The sequence below is a fragment of the Lepisma saccharinum genome, chromosome 12 (genome assembly GCF_977018435.1).
Source record: "Lepisma saccharinum chromosome 12, izLepSacc3.1, whole genome shotgun sequence".
NCBI classification, from domain to species: Eukaryota; Metazoa; Arthropoda; class Insecta; order Zygentoma; family Lepismatidae; genus Lepisma; species Lepisma saccharinum.
In genome coordinates this window covers 17,404,812-17,421,800 of record NC_139240.1, presented here as the reverse complement: position 1 = coordinate 17,421,800, position 16,989 = coordinate 17,404,812, and the positions used below count along the sequence as shown (strand labels likewise).

The 16,989-nt window shown below is 38.8% G+C and overlaps 1 protein-coding gene across 3 annotated transcripts in view; it reads left to right on the top strand.

Annotated features, from left to right (window-relative positions):
* Nucleotides 1-16,989, top strand: part of LOC145996387 (carcinine transporter-like) — a 58,222-nt gene that overhangs the window by 18,482 nt on the left and 22,751 nt on the right. For all 3 annotated transcript variants that reach the window (XM_083132817.1, XM_083132816.1, XM_083132818.1), the window contains exons 3-4: nt 13,988-14,124; nt 15,376-15,538. In XM_083132817.1, the coding sequence (XP_082988943.1) occupies nt 13,988-14,124; nt 15,376-15,538 (300 nt within the window). The remainder of the gene's footprint in view (nt 1-13,987; nt 14,125-15,375; nt 15,539-16,989) is intronic.

The following is a 16,989-nucleotide window of genomic DNA, read 5'->3' as shown; positions in this document are numbered from 1 at the left end:
AGAAGACAGGTCCATGATCTTACAACCCAAAATTCAAAATTGGCAGTTGTTGAAAATTTACAGCAAATTGTAGCTAATATCAAGCAACAGCTAGGGACCATGGAATCCAATCAAGCAAATGCTCTGTCTGTTTTTGCCACCCAGCTACAAGAGATTGTGCAACAATACAAGAAACTTGTTGTGGACATAAAAATCAAGCCAGGCCATGATGATGTTGTTAGGACTATCAATGAGCACCTTGAATCTGTAACAAGTAGATTGCTTACAGCAGAAAAAGAAATAACTGGCATAATCGAGAATCCTAAACATACAATAATCCTTGAATTGTACAGTATCCCCAACAAAGAATATGATTCACCATTTACACCAGGTGGCGAAATATATATGCTGTCCCCTGCACAATTTTATTACCAGCTTTTTGTTGGGGCACACTTAGACCAATCAAGATCAAATATTGGCTACAACCACAGGCACACCACTACCCTACCTTATCAATAACAAATGCTGACAACAAACCAAAAATCACCAGTGTAGAATTAGAGGATTTTACAGACCCCAATACATTAGAAACATCTTATGCTGAAGATGATGGCTCTCTGGAATTTAATATACAGATAGGAGACAAACTGTATTTAGAAAATCCTGTAGTATCAGCTGCTGAACACCCTATAGTTGCAATATTCTTGTTTACATACTATGTCTAGACAAATTATTGTTGATGAATTACACAGACAAGCCAGACATAGTTATAAGAGACTGCCAGTGGTTACAAAAGGCATAGATGATTTATGGCAGTGCGACTTGGTTGAGATGGCAAGTGGACAGCTGAAAAACTTAGACAAGACAAGGGCTGCAAGTATCTACTCACTGTCATAGATACATTTTCAAAATTTGCCTGGGCTGTGCCACTCAAATCCAAGACTGGAAAATGTGTTACAGAAGCCTTCAGGACAATCATCAATCAGAGTGGAAGATCACCGCGCTATTTGAAAACAGATAATGGCAAAGAATTCTATAATTCTGTGTTCCAACAATTTTTTAAAAGCCAGTCAATACAACATTACTCGAGTTACAGTGATCTCAAGGCCTCAATTGTAGAAAGATTCAACAAAACCCTAAAAAATCATATGTATAAACAATTTACCCTCCAAGGTAATTATAAATGGCTTAATATTCTTCCAGAACTTTTAGATAAATATAACAACTCTGTCCATTCCACAATCAACATGAAACCCTCTGAGTTAACTTCATCTGATGAGCAAAAATTGATCAGTACTGTTTATTATCCTAGATACCAGCCAACAACAAGAAAAGCCAAATACAAGGTGGGTGATCAAGTAAGAATCAGCAAATATAAGCACTTATTCAAAAGAGGCTTTACAAGAAACTGGAGCACTGAATTATTTACAGTGGTTCAAATTAAACCTGGGACCCGATACACATATATAATAAAAGATCACCGAGGAGAAATTCTCAAAGGCAGGTTTTATGAAGAAGAACTCAACAAAATTAAACAGCCTGACACATATCTCATAGAGAAAATCATCCGCAGAAAAGGCAACAAGATACTGGTGAAATGGCTAGGACTCCCAGAACACAGCTGGATCGAGGCAAACAAAGTGATACTATGAGCACCTGGGATGTTATAAAGAGGCTGCCAGAGCCTGAACAGCAGAATAAGAGAAATGGCAAGCTGCTGCCTGATAATATTAGATGTCTTATTGTTGGGCCATCGGCTTGTGGTGAAACTACACTAATGATTGATAATTTTTTATTGGCACCCAACTGGTTAGACTGGAAAAACAGGCACTTGTATGTCTTCTCTAAGAGCTTGGAACAATTAAAATATCAGCAGCTGATGAAGCTATATGATGGACTGGATATTGCCACTTTTGAATCAGATGTTAAGCCACTTCATGAATGTCTCGATAATTCTGTTGTTGTGTTTGATGACATTATACTGGATAATCAAAACAAGGTTAGAAATTTTCTTACACAGGGCCGACACAAAAACATTGATTGCTTCTACCTGGCACAGACTTTTTCTAAAATACCGAAGCAGCTGATCCGAGACAACAGCAATTTTATATGTGTGTTTCATCAAGATCATACCAACCTCAAACACATACATGATGAATATGTAGGTGGGGATTTGAGCTACAATGATTTTTCTAAGTTTTGCAGTAGGTGCTGGAACCAGGACAGTTATGGGTTTGTCACAATTGATATGACAAGGAAACCCAATAGTGGCAAATACAGAAATAAAATCAACAATTTTCTAGACATTGAAACATATATAAATAACCATGAAAAGGCCAATCATTGATGATCTTAAATTAAGAGATTATCTTGTAAAAAGATTTAAGGGATGGAAATCAGAGAACCGAGGAATCTATGAACAACACAAGCAAACAGAACAGCCTATTATTGATGCTATTAGTGAATTAGGTAAAAATATCAAAACTGTTACAGAGCAAAATCAAAATTTGATCACAGAGCTTGTACCTGTAGCTGCAAGGAACATATTAGATTATCCAATCACCCCACTTTCTAGTATTCATACACCTAGTCCTGTTGGTCCTCGAAGAATTGAAGCTACACAGGATCCTATTGAATTGGGTCTTCTTGCTCAAAAATATTTAAGCACACCTAAAGACAACAAAGATGAGGTCTTTGGCTTATATGCTGACACAGAGCGTGATGGTAGCATCATACATAGAATTGGCAATTTCAGAGTAACATTTATGGGAGATGATCTGATTTTATATTCAGAATCTCATCTTGGAGAAAAAGGTGGTTTTGTTAAATATCCTGGCACACCTGGATTGTGGGAACTGATGACTAGGAAGAGACCTGGCAGCTATACAGATCAAGATTATGAGCATTACAAAGAAATATTAATAAAATCAGATGCTCTATACCAGAACAATGATCCCACACAAAAAAGAGTCAAGTCTAGAGTCGTTTTCACGTTCAGAAGACACAATGGGCTCTTATGGGCAATGCTTTTCTTATGGGAAATACGAGCGCGCTTTTGTCAAATTTCTGGATTTACAAATTTAGCTTAAGTAAAATCGGTACCTGCAGTTTTGCAGGAAATTTTGTAGAGAATACGATGGTGAACACAAAAAACTGGTAACTTGCTTACATAAATTTAGATAAATTAAAAACGCAAATTTTCTGTGAAAACACAATTTTTACAATGTTTTCATTCCTAACGTTGAAACATGCCGTAAAATTGAAGCTTTCATTATGAAAAAAATTGACACTGTTTTTTAATTGTCATAGGTGACGGTGGTACTCAGAATTTATCAATACTTTAAAGCATATTTGCATTAAAAAATATTCAAATAAAGTATGTGGAGATTTTTTATATTCGTGCAGTAGAAAATGTCGTCGCTGGACATTTTTTGTTCTGTAATTCCAAGTAAAAACTTCCAGCGACAAAGTTGTGGAGAAAATAATGAAATTATTTTTTATAACCACTCAAAGGTTCCCAGAAATATTACTTCCATGCATTTGGAGTTTCTTTTTAACCCGAACCGCGCGCGAAGTAAGGAGAAGTTGTCTGGCCATCTTGAGCTGACTCACCTCAGCATTCCGGCTAATCACCACCAAGTTTTCCAGTTGTTATTTTATTTCCATTCAGTAAAAATATGAACTTCATGCAGTTTGTTATAATAGAATTGAAATTACTTAAATTTAATAATTGACAATTATTTCAAATGCTGCTGTTTTGAGCAACATTAGTGCTGTCGTAAATACACGTTGTTTTCGTTTACATTACTGTCGACATTAATGTCCAACGTACACATAAATTCATAGACACCATATTAACCTTTGAAAGGCTTTCCAACACGTGACAAAATATGGGGCTTCAAGATAGAAATATGACATGCCTTGCTTGAGTCATTCACGTCTTATCAGTTCACGTGGGCCTTAACTCATTTGTTTGTTTGGGTTGCAACTTGAATTTAACCCATGTGCCAGGGTCCCCTTACTTGAGTGAGATATCTGCTTTGGTCTGTTTAGACTTTTTCCCTCTCCCGAAAAAGTGTTTTCAGTTGTGTGAGCTCTCAGCGATTTTTACTTTTTTAAGTGATTTCTGAAGTGTCATATTCGTGCATTACACTCGCGTGTGTAGTGATCGCAATGGATCATAGTAAAAAGGGTAACTGTAACGTTCACAGTATAATATTAATGTTAATAATTACATATAATTATCATTATATATACAAAATATGTAACACCTTCATTGTGAAGGAAGGTCATCATTTCCCGGCGACAGGAGCTAGCGCTGTATTGGCAACACTGTGCGGTTTCCCCATAAGCGCCGTTGTCTCTTCTGAACGTGAAAACGACTCTAGCAGTGGAGCAAAATACAACAACTTAATGAAGCCCATATGGACACAGATCAAGACAGGTAGTGGAATCAAACAATACAACACCCTGCCTAAAGAATTTGTGTGGGTTGATGATGTCAGGAAACTTGTAGATACAGGGAGTCCATAAAGTCCTGCAAAAAAGTAAAACTCTATAACTTTTTAGCTGTTGCGTTTAACAATACACATTTTTTGGGTGAGAAGGGTGGAAGTTTAAAGTTTTGTTCTGGCCACACTGCTCAGTGACGCTTGAACTGGTAATCACGTGATCATGTGACTTAAGATGGCGTCCATCCAGGAAAAGGCACAGTGTGTTCTGTGGTTTGCAGAGTTAAAATTTTTCGTTCCAGTGCGGAGAAAGTTCCAAACAACGTATGGAAAACCACCTCCAGCAGACACAAGTATCAAGAGATGGTATGAAGGCAACGGGAAGTGTGTAAGATTTGCCACACAGTGGAAGGCCAGGAACGAGTGACGATGTGATTCAGACAGTGCAGGACAGCGTGGGCCGGAGTCTAATGAAATCGCTTAAACGAAGATCCTTGGAACTGGGAATACCGAAGTCAACGTTACACAAGATCGTACGCAAGAAGGGGAAGGCTGGCCCTACAAGTTAAAATTTTGCCCTTGAAGTTCGGCAGTTTCTTAACTAACAATTTCAGGAGAGATGGATTGGCCGATGAGGGCCCACACCTTGGCCTGCAAGATCACCAGACTTGACACCTTGCGATTACTGGGTGTGAGGACATGTAAAGACCGAGGTGTATTCACAGAAACCAGCTAATCTGGATGAAACTAAAAGAAAAAAAAAGAGATGTGATTCTGAATATCCCCGGAGAGCACCGTCAGCACGTAATTCTCGGTTTCACAAAAAGACTGCAACAGTATCTGGACGTGAATGGTGCACAATTGGAGGTTTGGCGATGAACCTAACAAGCAGGAAATAAACTTTGAACCTTGCTGTAAGTACACACAAAATATTTTGTTAATAAACTTAATAGTTTTCAAGTTATAGAGTTTTAGTTTTTTGCAGGACTTTATGGACTCCCTGTAGGTTGCTGGTGATAGCTGGGGAGGAAAATGCTGGCAACCACAATTTTTACAATGAAAAGGTTGGAATTATGGACATGATAAGCACTAAATTGTCTAATTTTATAGTGAATGACACTAAGGGCATTGGATATCTTATAAAAATTATTAATACTCTACCTCCTAAATTTTGGAATATCTCTGAGGGTCGGGGGTTGGTTAATGACATCATAAACAAGCTGCCATTTGAACTACACATTCCAGGCTATCAGTATTGTGGTCCAGGCACAAAACTAGACCATAGATTAAACAGAGGTGACCCTGGTGTTAATCCCCTAGATGCTGCTTGTAAAGACCATGACATAGCATACAATACACATACCGATCTTGACAAGAGACATGTTGCAGACAAAAAATTAGAAGAGGCTGCATTTGGTAGATTTGTAAGCAAAGATGCTTCTTTAAGTGAAAGAATAGCAGCATTGGGAACAACCATAGCTATGAACACCAAACAAAAACTGGGGTGGGGGTTGTGAATATATATATAATAAACCTACAATGAAGGCCAAGGGTGTTATGTATCAGATACCTTATGCAGGTCTTAAATCTCTTAAAACTATTGATAGTCTTTTAACCAAAAAGCAGCGCAAGAAAAAAAGGTCTTGTCTTGCCAAGGGCCATGGAATGAAATTGTTGCTTAGTACCCCCCAATTAAAAAAATTACAGCAATCTAGAAAAAAATTGCATACAGGTGGATTTATATTTACTATCCCGGCCATCTTAGTTGCTTTGGGGGCTGTTGGCAGCTTGGCTGGGGGATCAGCTGCTATAGCAAAAACAGTAATAGATGCCAAGAAGAATAAGGCAGAATTAGATGAATTGAAGCGCCATAATCTGGCCATAGAGAAACAAGGCAAAGGTGTTAAGAGAGCCATGAATAAGTGTAAAAAAAAAAAAAGAGCCGCTTACAAACCAAGATATTGAAGCTTTAATCAAGCCACTGGGCATCAAAAATTTTAGAGGTGTACATGTCTGATTCTTTACCAGAACAACCACTCACGAAAGAGTGTGGCATTGTTAATTTGGATAAGTACAAAAATCAGGGCACTCACTGGATCTGTTATCTTAAATATTTAATAGATGAGGCATTTGTGTTTGATTCATTTGGAGGTGATCCACCTGAAAATTTAGTAAAATATCTAAAATCACCTAATCTTTATTACAATAATGCCCGTGTTCAAAACTTCAAAGATGTTAATTGTGGACATCTGTGTTTATCTGTTCTTAGATATATGTCTCAAATAAATAAACCATCAATTGAAAATTTTCAAAAAGCCCTGTGGTATCTGAAGCATCATGGGGGTATTCCATCTCACCAGCCAAAATTCAATATTGAAACTCAGATTACATGATGATATAGTGTATCCCAAAACAATAGCTCTCAGAGCATTTTATGGCATGTACTTGATCCCTAATATTACACACCACAACAACATAATTGCAGTTGGTGATCAAAAAATTGTTATCACTCCAGGGCAATATAATCTATCTACTCTAAATGCTCAATTACCCAGAGGTATAGTGTTAACTCAAAATTCTGTCACTCACAGAGTAGCGATTGTGTCTGCTACAGAAACAGTGAATCTGGGTACTATAGGAGAGCTGTTGGGCTTTGAGAACAACACAAAACTTGAACCAGCCATTAAACACACTGCTATTAATATACCTAAATTCTTAGCCATAGAGACTCTGAATATTCACTGTAATGTGGCCGAGGGTATGATCACCAAATCAAATGGCATAGGCACTCACAAACAAACTGGCATCATTGCAACATTCAAACCTAACTCTGAATTTATGGAACCGATCATCTACACTCCATTCCCAACATTATATTTTCCTGTGTGCCATAATAGAATAGATTACATTGAGTTGATGGTCACTAATGAAAAAGAAGAATTAGTTGAATTTGCTGGAGCCACAACAACTGCTATCATAGAGATTAATATTTAAATAAAAATACATACAAAAAAAATGGAAAATATTGAGAGCTATGAGCTACAATCATTCCCTCCAAACAGGAGGACCTTTGCAAATTTAAATCAACCCAACACAGAGATTGAGGTTGATCTTGATGTAGGGGATGGCTTTATACACCCCCACAGAGCAGATCTATACATCAAGTTTGATGTTGTAAAGCTCGATGGTGCAGATTATCCGGCAAATTCAAATATACGATTGGTGTACAATTTTGTGCCACATCTGTTCTCTGAAATTGAGATCAGAAAACATGGTGTTGTTATAAACAGAGTAGACTACCCTGGCATTACCTCTACAGCTTTGGCCACACTAAAATTATTCAAAACCGAGGCTTCTTACTACAAAATAGGTGGATTTGAGGCTGGTGATAAAATATTATCCAAGAGCCACACAGTGCTGTTCCCTATGCGCCTGTTGCCAGGATTCTTCTCAGATTACAAAGATATTATGTGGAAGGGTGGTTTAAGAATCACATTTAGAAGAGCTGCCAATGATGATAATGCTTTGATGAGGTACAGTACATTAAACTCTACTGGGGCAGCTCTGCCTAATACCCTACCTGATGAAGGTAAATGCCTTATTCAGACTATGGAACTAAGAATCCCAGTTGTTGAATATGAAGCCAGTTATGCTCTTAAATACAAAGCAGATATAATAAAAAATCCACAGGTACCTTTACAATTTTATACATATCAATGTGTACAGAAGCCTGCCACTGGTGCCTATTATGAATTTGATGCTACAAACTCATTCTCCAGTATACAATATGACATGCCAGATTTTGTGGTGGTACTGTTTCAGACTGGAAGACACAATAATCAGGAAAAAAATTCAAGTAAATTTGATAACTGCAACATCAAGAACATATATCTTAAAATTGGCAGAAATGAGGTGTTCCCTAGAGAAAATTATAATTTAGACATGTCCAAGGATGATTTTCTTAAATTATATGAAGCATTTACAGCATACAAAAGGGTCACCACTGGCAATACTGACATGTATTACACACCAGATGAATTCAAAGCACAGAGACCCATGTTTGTCATCAACACTTCAAAAAGGAAACAAGTTGTGGTTAATGACAGGACAAACATTAAAATTATCTGTGAATTCCACGATACACTCCCTGATGACACCATATGTAGTGTTATTCTTATAGGGAAAAAATCATATGTTTATGATGTAAGAAATGAGAGAGTCACAGAACAATTCTAGAAAGCCTCTGCATATTACCGGACCGGAAGTAAATATAAGTGGGTGTGGGTGGGCGAGGGTGGCTTTTATAAGCATTTTTGGTTTAGTTTTAAGTGTAGCTATAATAATATCAAGGGGGGCATATTTTTGACAAGCTTATGGACAACAATCTGGCAGATTCAGCCTTTGCACACATGGCCGAATCAATCTGAGGGGGGTTCTTCATTTGTACACTAGAATTCAGGATTCTTGGGATTTTGACAGAGTAACACACTATAAGCAATAAGATCATATGGGTACTTGGCTTAATTTTAAGTGTAGGCAAATCTGCCTATTGAGGATTCTTCATTTATACACTAGGATTCAGAATTCTTGGGATTAAGAGCATATCACACTTGAAGAATTGGGGCATATGGGCATCTTGGCATAGTTTTAAGTGTAGCCAAATCGGGCTGTTTAATCAAATAACCTCTTCATTTGTACGCTATGTGTGTCCTCATCCTATATACTTTTATACTACTCCTTCAGCATAACGTATCGCTTGAAGTTTAAAATGAGCATCGTAGCTGATTCTTCTGCCAGACATCCTCTCTTTGATAGTACCAACCTTAGCCTCAGGCCCACAACCTTCTTTAACAACTTCACTTTACTGAATGGTTTCCAGATCAATACGACAGTAAGGATGATTCGTGTTCAAAGATAAGATATTATCATATTGTTGCAAAAAAAGTTTAAAGATAAGATATCATATTGTTGCAAAGCCTGCTACAGATGCATTGTTGTTGGATTTGCTGTTAATGAATCCGTTATGTGATAAGGATAACAAATCAACGTACGTATTTTAGTATCCTAGCAGTAGCTGCATTTTCTTTCATTCGCGTGTATAAGCCGCACCCCATTTTTTGGTCCACTTTCCGGGGGGAAAAAGTGCGGCTTATAGACGCGAGAATACGGTATATTGAAAACACAGCAGTTCTACAGGCGAGGCATCGAACTCCTCCCCTACATTGGCAGATGCTCATTGACAATGGAGGCGACTACATTACTGACAGAGTGAGTGTCGTTGTGACTCTGTATTGTTAGACTATAATAACAATGTTTCATCTTACCACATGTGTAGTTGGGTTAATTCATTATTGATTGATTGATTGATTGATTTAGTTTATTTTACTTCGCGTTTTGTGCCTCTTGGCTAATTTGCGAAGATGGAGATGAGTGATGAAATGATGAAATTGATGAATGGACATTCACAAACAACCAAACCCGACCGGGATTCGAACCCGGGACCCTTGGCGTCGCAGCGCGATGTGCTAACCACTCGGCCACAGGGTCGGGCGGTTAATTCATTATTGTATTCCTGTTAACGTATGTTATAAAACGATACGAACTTATGCACCCACCCAATATTTTAAATTGTAATAGTTCTGTATTATTGGATTTCTTCCACAATTTTCAATAGTTCAAAAGAGCCAATAGAATTTAAACTTTCAGCCCTCCCCCATGCGACAAGGGAAGAAGTATAAATATGGCGTCTCTGACAGAGGAAGGGAGAGAGACTGTGTGAAACTGATAGTCGAAGGGAGAGTGATCTTACGGACTTTTGCGGCCTCCCGTCGCGTGGGACTCACATTAGAGAAACTATGTACAGTCACAGGCAATAAAAATGGGACATCTAGATCCTGAAAAATTCCCTGTAAAGCGTTATGCGCGATGCTTAATTCTACATCGATAAGTGGATTTTAATAGCAAATTTTCAATTTCAACTTCAACCATTGCCGTAAAGTTGGGCAACACGCATAATACCTTGCAGGGAAACTAGTATTTAAGGATCTAGTTGTCCCATTTTTATTGGCGGTGACTGTACATAATGTTGATTAGGGTACTTTAACGGAATAATCCGAGCCTTGTTTGGTTAATAAATGTATAAAGCCAATTTCTGAGAGTTTCATCAATCACTATGCATCGTAAATTCATTAAGTTCTTGCCTGTCAATTGATTCTTTTGTTCTGAGCGCTCTGGTGAAGAATGGGATGCATAGGCGTAGCTAGAACTTTATATTTGGGTGTGCACGAAGAAAAAAATGAGGTCTTGTACCTTTTTGATAGCATATTTTGCAACACAATCACTTGGCTCTTTAATTGCACTGATGTTTGTAAAGGAATATAAATTCACTAAATGACAGTGTTGAAAATTTCTGAATATATGTAGTAGAAAAAAATAAAATTGCATAGAAATTACACACACACACAAAATGTTCATAAATGTTACAAAGAAATACATCAAAATACACGTCATCTATAACAAGAAACGTCTGTCAAAAGGTACAATGTTCTTAAACTCATCAATAACTTCATTTACATCAATAGACTAAGCTTTTTCCTCTTCCACAAATAGCAAGAGCAGGGCTTCCAATCTATCCTGCATCTGAGTTGCTCTTAATTTAGTTTTAACTTGAGTAAGCTTGGAGAAAGCTCTCTCACACGTGCAGCTTGTGACAGGTATAGAAGAAAGGCGCCGCAGTACAGAGTAGAATGCAGTAAATATCTTCCTTCTCCAATGAAATAAAAAAATCGAAAAAACTACAGACACTCGTTTCATCAGCGATAATGCACACGTTTGTACCAAGTAATGACATTTTTAACTTCTTACAAACTGCCGCTTATTTTCTCTCTTATTGAAATATCTGTCTTTAATTCTCTTTGATAAAGCAGCCCATTAAGGTGTGCCTAGGCACACCCGAGGCACACCCGGCACACGCCTATGATGGGATGGGAACCCAGGACTAACGAGCCTATTTAGTTGTTTATTTGTTTTCTTCCTGCCAGAAGCGATCTGGTAAGGGTGGAGTGTTGCGGAACATCACGTCGCTCTGTTTACATTAAGTTTCTACTTGCAGTGGATGGAATGATATTATTTATTCCGCACCCTTTAAAAATAGATACAAGAACGAGACGAACGGGGTCCATTGAACCCAGTCAGTACCCAGATATTATCAATACTCTATTTATATTTAAACAGCATACAAACAAGCAGCATTAAAAAGCAAACACGTGCCACGTTTCTTGTCCTCACCCCTTTCCGATCACCATCCTGCATTTTCGTTCTTTCCGACTTTTAAATTCCAACTTGGTTCACTCCGGCAGTGACGCGACATTTCCTTCAAGAATGTCTTTCCGATCACTTCCATTTTCCGATCACTGCGAACGCTTCCATTCATACCTGCACTCACAGACATTCCACGACATGTGCCTCCCCGATGGCGCAGTGAGAGCGTCGTGGCCTTGTAATCAAGTGGCCCTGTGTTCGATACCCGTTGGAGGCGCATAGTGGTTCGGATCCTACTTTAAACTGTTGGTCCAGTCCCGAGTAACCTTACTGTGAATATAGCGGACTTAAAACACCAACTTAATCAATGCCACGAACTATCGTAACATTCTCGCAGGGGCGTGACGAGAACAGATAACTTGCTAAAACCCGCATCTATCACCACGTAACATACCCTTCGGTATGTGGGATCGAACTGGGCTGATGTAGCTCACCGATCATTCATCCTTGATTATGGAGCAACTCGCTACTCATGGTGAGCTTAATGGTAAAGTGCGAGAGGTACTAATTGTACACTTAAATGGCAAAACAGTACACCTGAGTTTCAAACCCCCAAACATGGCTATTGGAAAGGTATACCTGTCTTTGCTCAGCATCTTAAGATTGCGATGAGAGATTATGGTCGTGACAAGGGCCGGATTAAGCCGAAATTGGACCTGATGCTTAAAATCTTCGGTGAACAATAAACACAACGACGTTATAGTTACGTCACAGCGCAAAGAATAATGGTAACTGTATAATAAGTAACGCTGTATCTAGGCGTCCGAAATTGGGGCTCCAATATTCATTCTAAGATTTATTTTCAGGTTAATATAGCAAAAACAAATTATTCAGCTTTCGGAAAATTCTCGTCTGTTTTCATCTGGACCTATTTCAGGAATTGGCCTAATGCTGCAGCATCAATAGCACCCACCTTAATCCGGTCCTGGTCGTGACTGTACAAAAGAGTCTGACTTGCGACTTGCTTTAACACGTTCTTCCTCCAATCGTATGTCTTCTTTCCATCTAATGCTCGTAACTCTCCTCTCGATGTTCGTTCTAAAACTGACTGCGACTGACTGACTGCCCCTCACCTCCGTCCTCCCAGATATTTATTCCAATCGAATTTACTCAATAATGCCGACTCAGTTATCTGTAGTCTCTTCCTTGATTGCGATTGTTTACACCTGTTTACAACAATGGCGATCAAGGAAGCTCGACAATGTAGACAGTCCTTAGATGTTCCTAAGCCCCGCGACAAGTTAAGTTTGCAGCAACTTTTCGCCCATGTAGACCCAAACGTGCGCGCAGAATATAGTTCCGCTGCAATACTGCCGATTTTCTCTATGTCTGTGATATGAACAGCTGTGCGGTCGAGGCAAGACTCGCACGGGAGATGCTGAGCGCCGTTCTCGCGCGGCTTAATACATAAAACCTGCTGCAAACTTAACCTGTCGCGGGGTATAGATACTTTCTGTCTGGACAGGCGATGGCTAAATGTCTTGGATTTGGAGTTCTTTGCACTTTACATTTTCAAAGATTCTACAGATTGTTACGATATATCGTCGAAGCGAACAGCTAACAAAGAGCGCATGTTACTCAAACCTGCCCTAAAGAACTTTGGGGCAGTTCCATCCATGTTTCACAAATCGGATATAATAAAATAACTTGGACACTTTTCGTATTTTCTATTAACACAAAATAAAGAAAACATAGAGACACGAAAAATCATTAGAAAAAGTGTAGATTTATTGACTAAATAATGCACAAATCTAAATAAGAAATATGTATCATAATCGGTAGCAGTTGAGCTCTGCGCTCACCCAGACGACGCCTCTTCCACAACAATGGTCCCTCTCAAACTGCCGTTCGCATCATGTTATCAGAATGTGATCAGGTCACCCGTGACGCTCAAGAAGTCAGCTAGAGAGCACCACAGGTGATTACTTTAAATACTGTTAAAATGGCACTTCATTAAAATTGAAAGTGAAAACACGCCGCTTGCAATTCATTTGTCAAACGTGTTGTACAGTTTACGATAAATAACAATAGGCAAATTCTTCATTGCGTTTTTCAGCGACTGAATTTCATACCCTCTAAATCAAAAACGTTCCTCCCACCATTTCTCGACATCACCCCTTATATATATCCCTCATACCTTAACAACATTTCCTGGCAAATTCCACAGTTTAAAGTCTAATAGTATAAAACGTCTAGAATAATATTTCTACTATCCTTCTCTTCTTCTCCTCTTGCAGGGAAAAGGACAACAGGGGCCAAGAAAGTTACAGCAAATGCCAGATGTATAACATCACCCACTCTATAGGTATAGAGTCGAATGGATTTTCAGAACTCATGGCTACGAACGATTCACGAGAAGATCTAAATATTATTGGTAAGTAGTACCACAGGAACTTTACATAGATATTCACAATAACAAATTTAATGACATTGACTTATATTAGAACTACAAAAAATACCTGGTGGGTGTAAAATGTTAATGCTAATAAAATCCATAAGAAAGCTCTCCATGTGCGCCGCAGAAAATTTTTAAATGAAGTCGAAATTAGAACGTTTAAAATCATATTTAAATGTCATTGAAAAATAGAGGTTTTAAGAGAAGTAAATGGAGGGAGAGAGAAAAAACATCGAACGCAGACACAAATAAGTTAAAGAAACTGGATAAAGATAAACAAGAAATAAAAGCGAGAAAAAGAGACAACGGGGAAATAGGAGAAACTCGAGAAAGATAGAAAACGGGACCTAAAGGCAACTCAAGTAAGAGAGAGGGAGAAAGGAGAAATAAAAAGAAAGGCAGAGAGAGAGAAATGGAAATATAGAAAAATAAACAAAAATGAAGAAAGGATGAAAGAAGAATAAAAGGGGAAATTAAAATGCACAAGGAATAAGAGAAAATAGAAACAACGGAAAGAATGAGATAAAGGAAATATAGGCAAATCAAGAACGAGACAAAGAGAGAAGTGAAAAAGGAAAGATAGAAAGAGGGAGAAAGGGAAAACAAAATAAAAAGATAGAAGGGGGAAATAAGGAACAGAATGAGAGAGAAGGAGGAAATAGATAAGAGGTGAAATGAGACATAAAATTAAAAAAGAGAGAGAGAAGGACAATACATGAAACTCGGGAAAGAGAAAGAAAGGTACAATGAAGAGAGAGAATGAATCGAAAAAAGATATATTAAGAAGTTAAAGAGAGGGGAAAGGGTGGGAGAATAAAGGAGGAAGCGAGATAGAAAACGAAAGAGAGAGAGGTAGCAAATGAGAGCAAGAATAAATTAATCGTGTTTTTAAAAGGGTCTCATGATGTAATGCAACGTTCATAACGCTTGAAATACGAGTAATAACACATTGAATCCTTTTTGTACAATACGAGTTAATTTTTTATCTTGTTAAACTCTTTTCTTCCGTTTTCCCACAAATTAATGCAATATTAGTATCCCATTTAAACAGATTCTGGGATAGATAAAATAAAGTGAAAATCTAGAATGATGATGCAAAAGAAGGGGAAGTATAATTAAAGTATCCAAAGTGTCCTGCAATGTGTCTTTGTCATCAGCTACGCTACTTGCAATAAACTAAAAACTACTTATAGGTTAGATCATTTCTAGTGTGTGATTCTCCTCCTGCAGACTGCCAGTACGGATGGAACTACGACAGAACGTGGTACACAAGAACAGCTCCATCCGACGAGGACTGGGTGTGTGAGAGGGGGATGTACGTGACCAATACCTTCGCCTTCGGTCGGGTTGGAGACGTGGTTGGCACCGCGCTTTTTGGTCACCTGGGAGACATGTAAGTAACAAGGTATCCCAAGACGGTTTGCAAAATTTCACAATTTCAATCTTTTATTTTAGTGCATTTCGTTCCCCCTCTTAGAATATTTATTGATTTTTTTTTAAAAGTATTGCTGTTCTTCATAGTCCAAACTACTCGTGTATCTGGGGAGCAAGACCGAGCATAACGTCAGAGAAGGGGAGAAATCGATAGAGCGGAGCGAAGCAGTACACTCTCTTGACTCTTGTCAACGGCTAGTAGCTGCAATCGTTTTTCCCCCGCCATGCAATCCCGTTCCCTCTCGATTCATGTCCAATTCACAGATTCCCAATTCACAGACTGCCTGAATTCGTTCCCGATTCACCGATCATGACCCCCGGCGGAGTGTGACACGTGCAGTCTTATTGAAACTCTTCCAGATTCACAGATTTCTCCACGTCCACAATACGCGCCCACCTCCTCGGAGGAAGTACCTTACCACTCCTCAACAAGCACCTTCACGGATTCATTCAATAAACACACGCGAATTGACGTGGTTGTGGGAAGTGAACATTTAGTGATCCAAGTGTAAGTTGTTTCGTTTATGCGATATGGACCCTGGAACAAATAATGATGGAGGTAAGTTTTATTTATATGTAAACTGCCTTACTTCCACGATAGGTCGGAGTATGTTGGCGTTCACTGCCTCTGGCTACCCGTTGTAGATCTATCACCCCTGGATTACTTTATGGGGACACATGAAGGACAAAGTGTGTCGCACCGAACCACACTCCCTGAATGATCTACGGAATCGCATTGTGGACGAAACAAGATGACTTTCTCGGGATATGCTACAACGTGCACTTTGCAGTTTTTACGATCGGTTGGCATATTGTCAGACAGTCGACGGGAAGCAGTTTGAGCACTTGTTTTGAGGCATTCTGTAAGTCAGTCTCGTGTTTTCTTGTTCATGCTCTCTGTAATTTGTAGTGTACAGTTACCCACAGGAATATAGTAAACCATTCTTTCAGACAAATCTCATTTTTTGCAGTCAAACGTAGCACACCCTATCTCTTCCACGAACGGCGATAGGTCCAAAATGAGTTCGGATTGTCGTTTGTGGGACGATTCTTGCCTAAATTGATGTGTCATACATACCCCTTTCCATTTGAAAATATTGCGTGATATCCAATATGGCGGAATCCAAGATGGCTGCCATGATGGCCACACCTCCATTCAATGCAGTTTCCGCACAAATATCCACTCGCAACATGTGATTTTCCTCCGTCCACGGGTCTCGTTATTACTGGCCTGTCCCGATACTTTTGACTAACCCTGTATATATCAAGACTGACACAGGAAAGACAGATGAAATTATAGACAGGGGAAAACCTTGAGCAGCAACAGATCTTCAAGGGCCAGGACCTGCCAAGCGTTTCTTCAATAGGTGATGGCATCGAGTCCCTTCGCCACCTTCTTCTAGAGTGGAG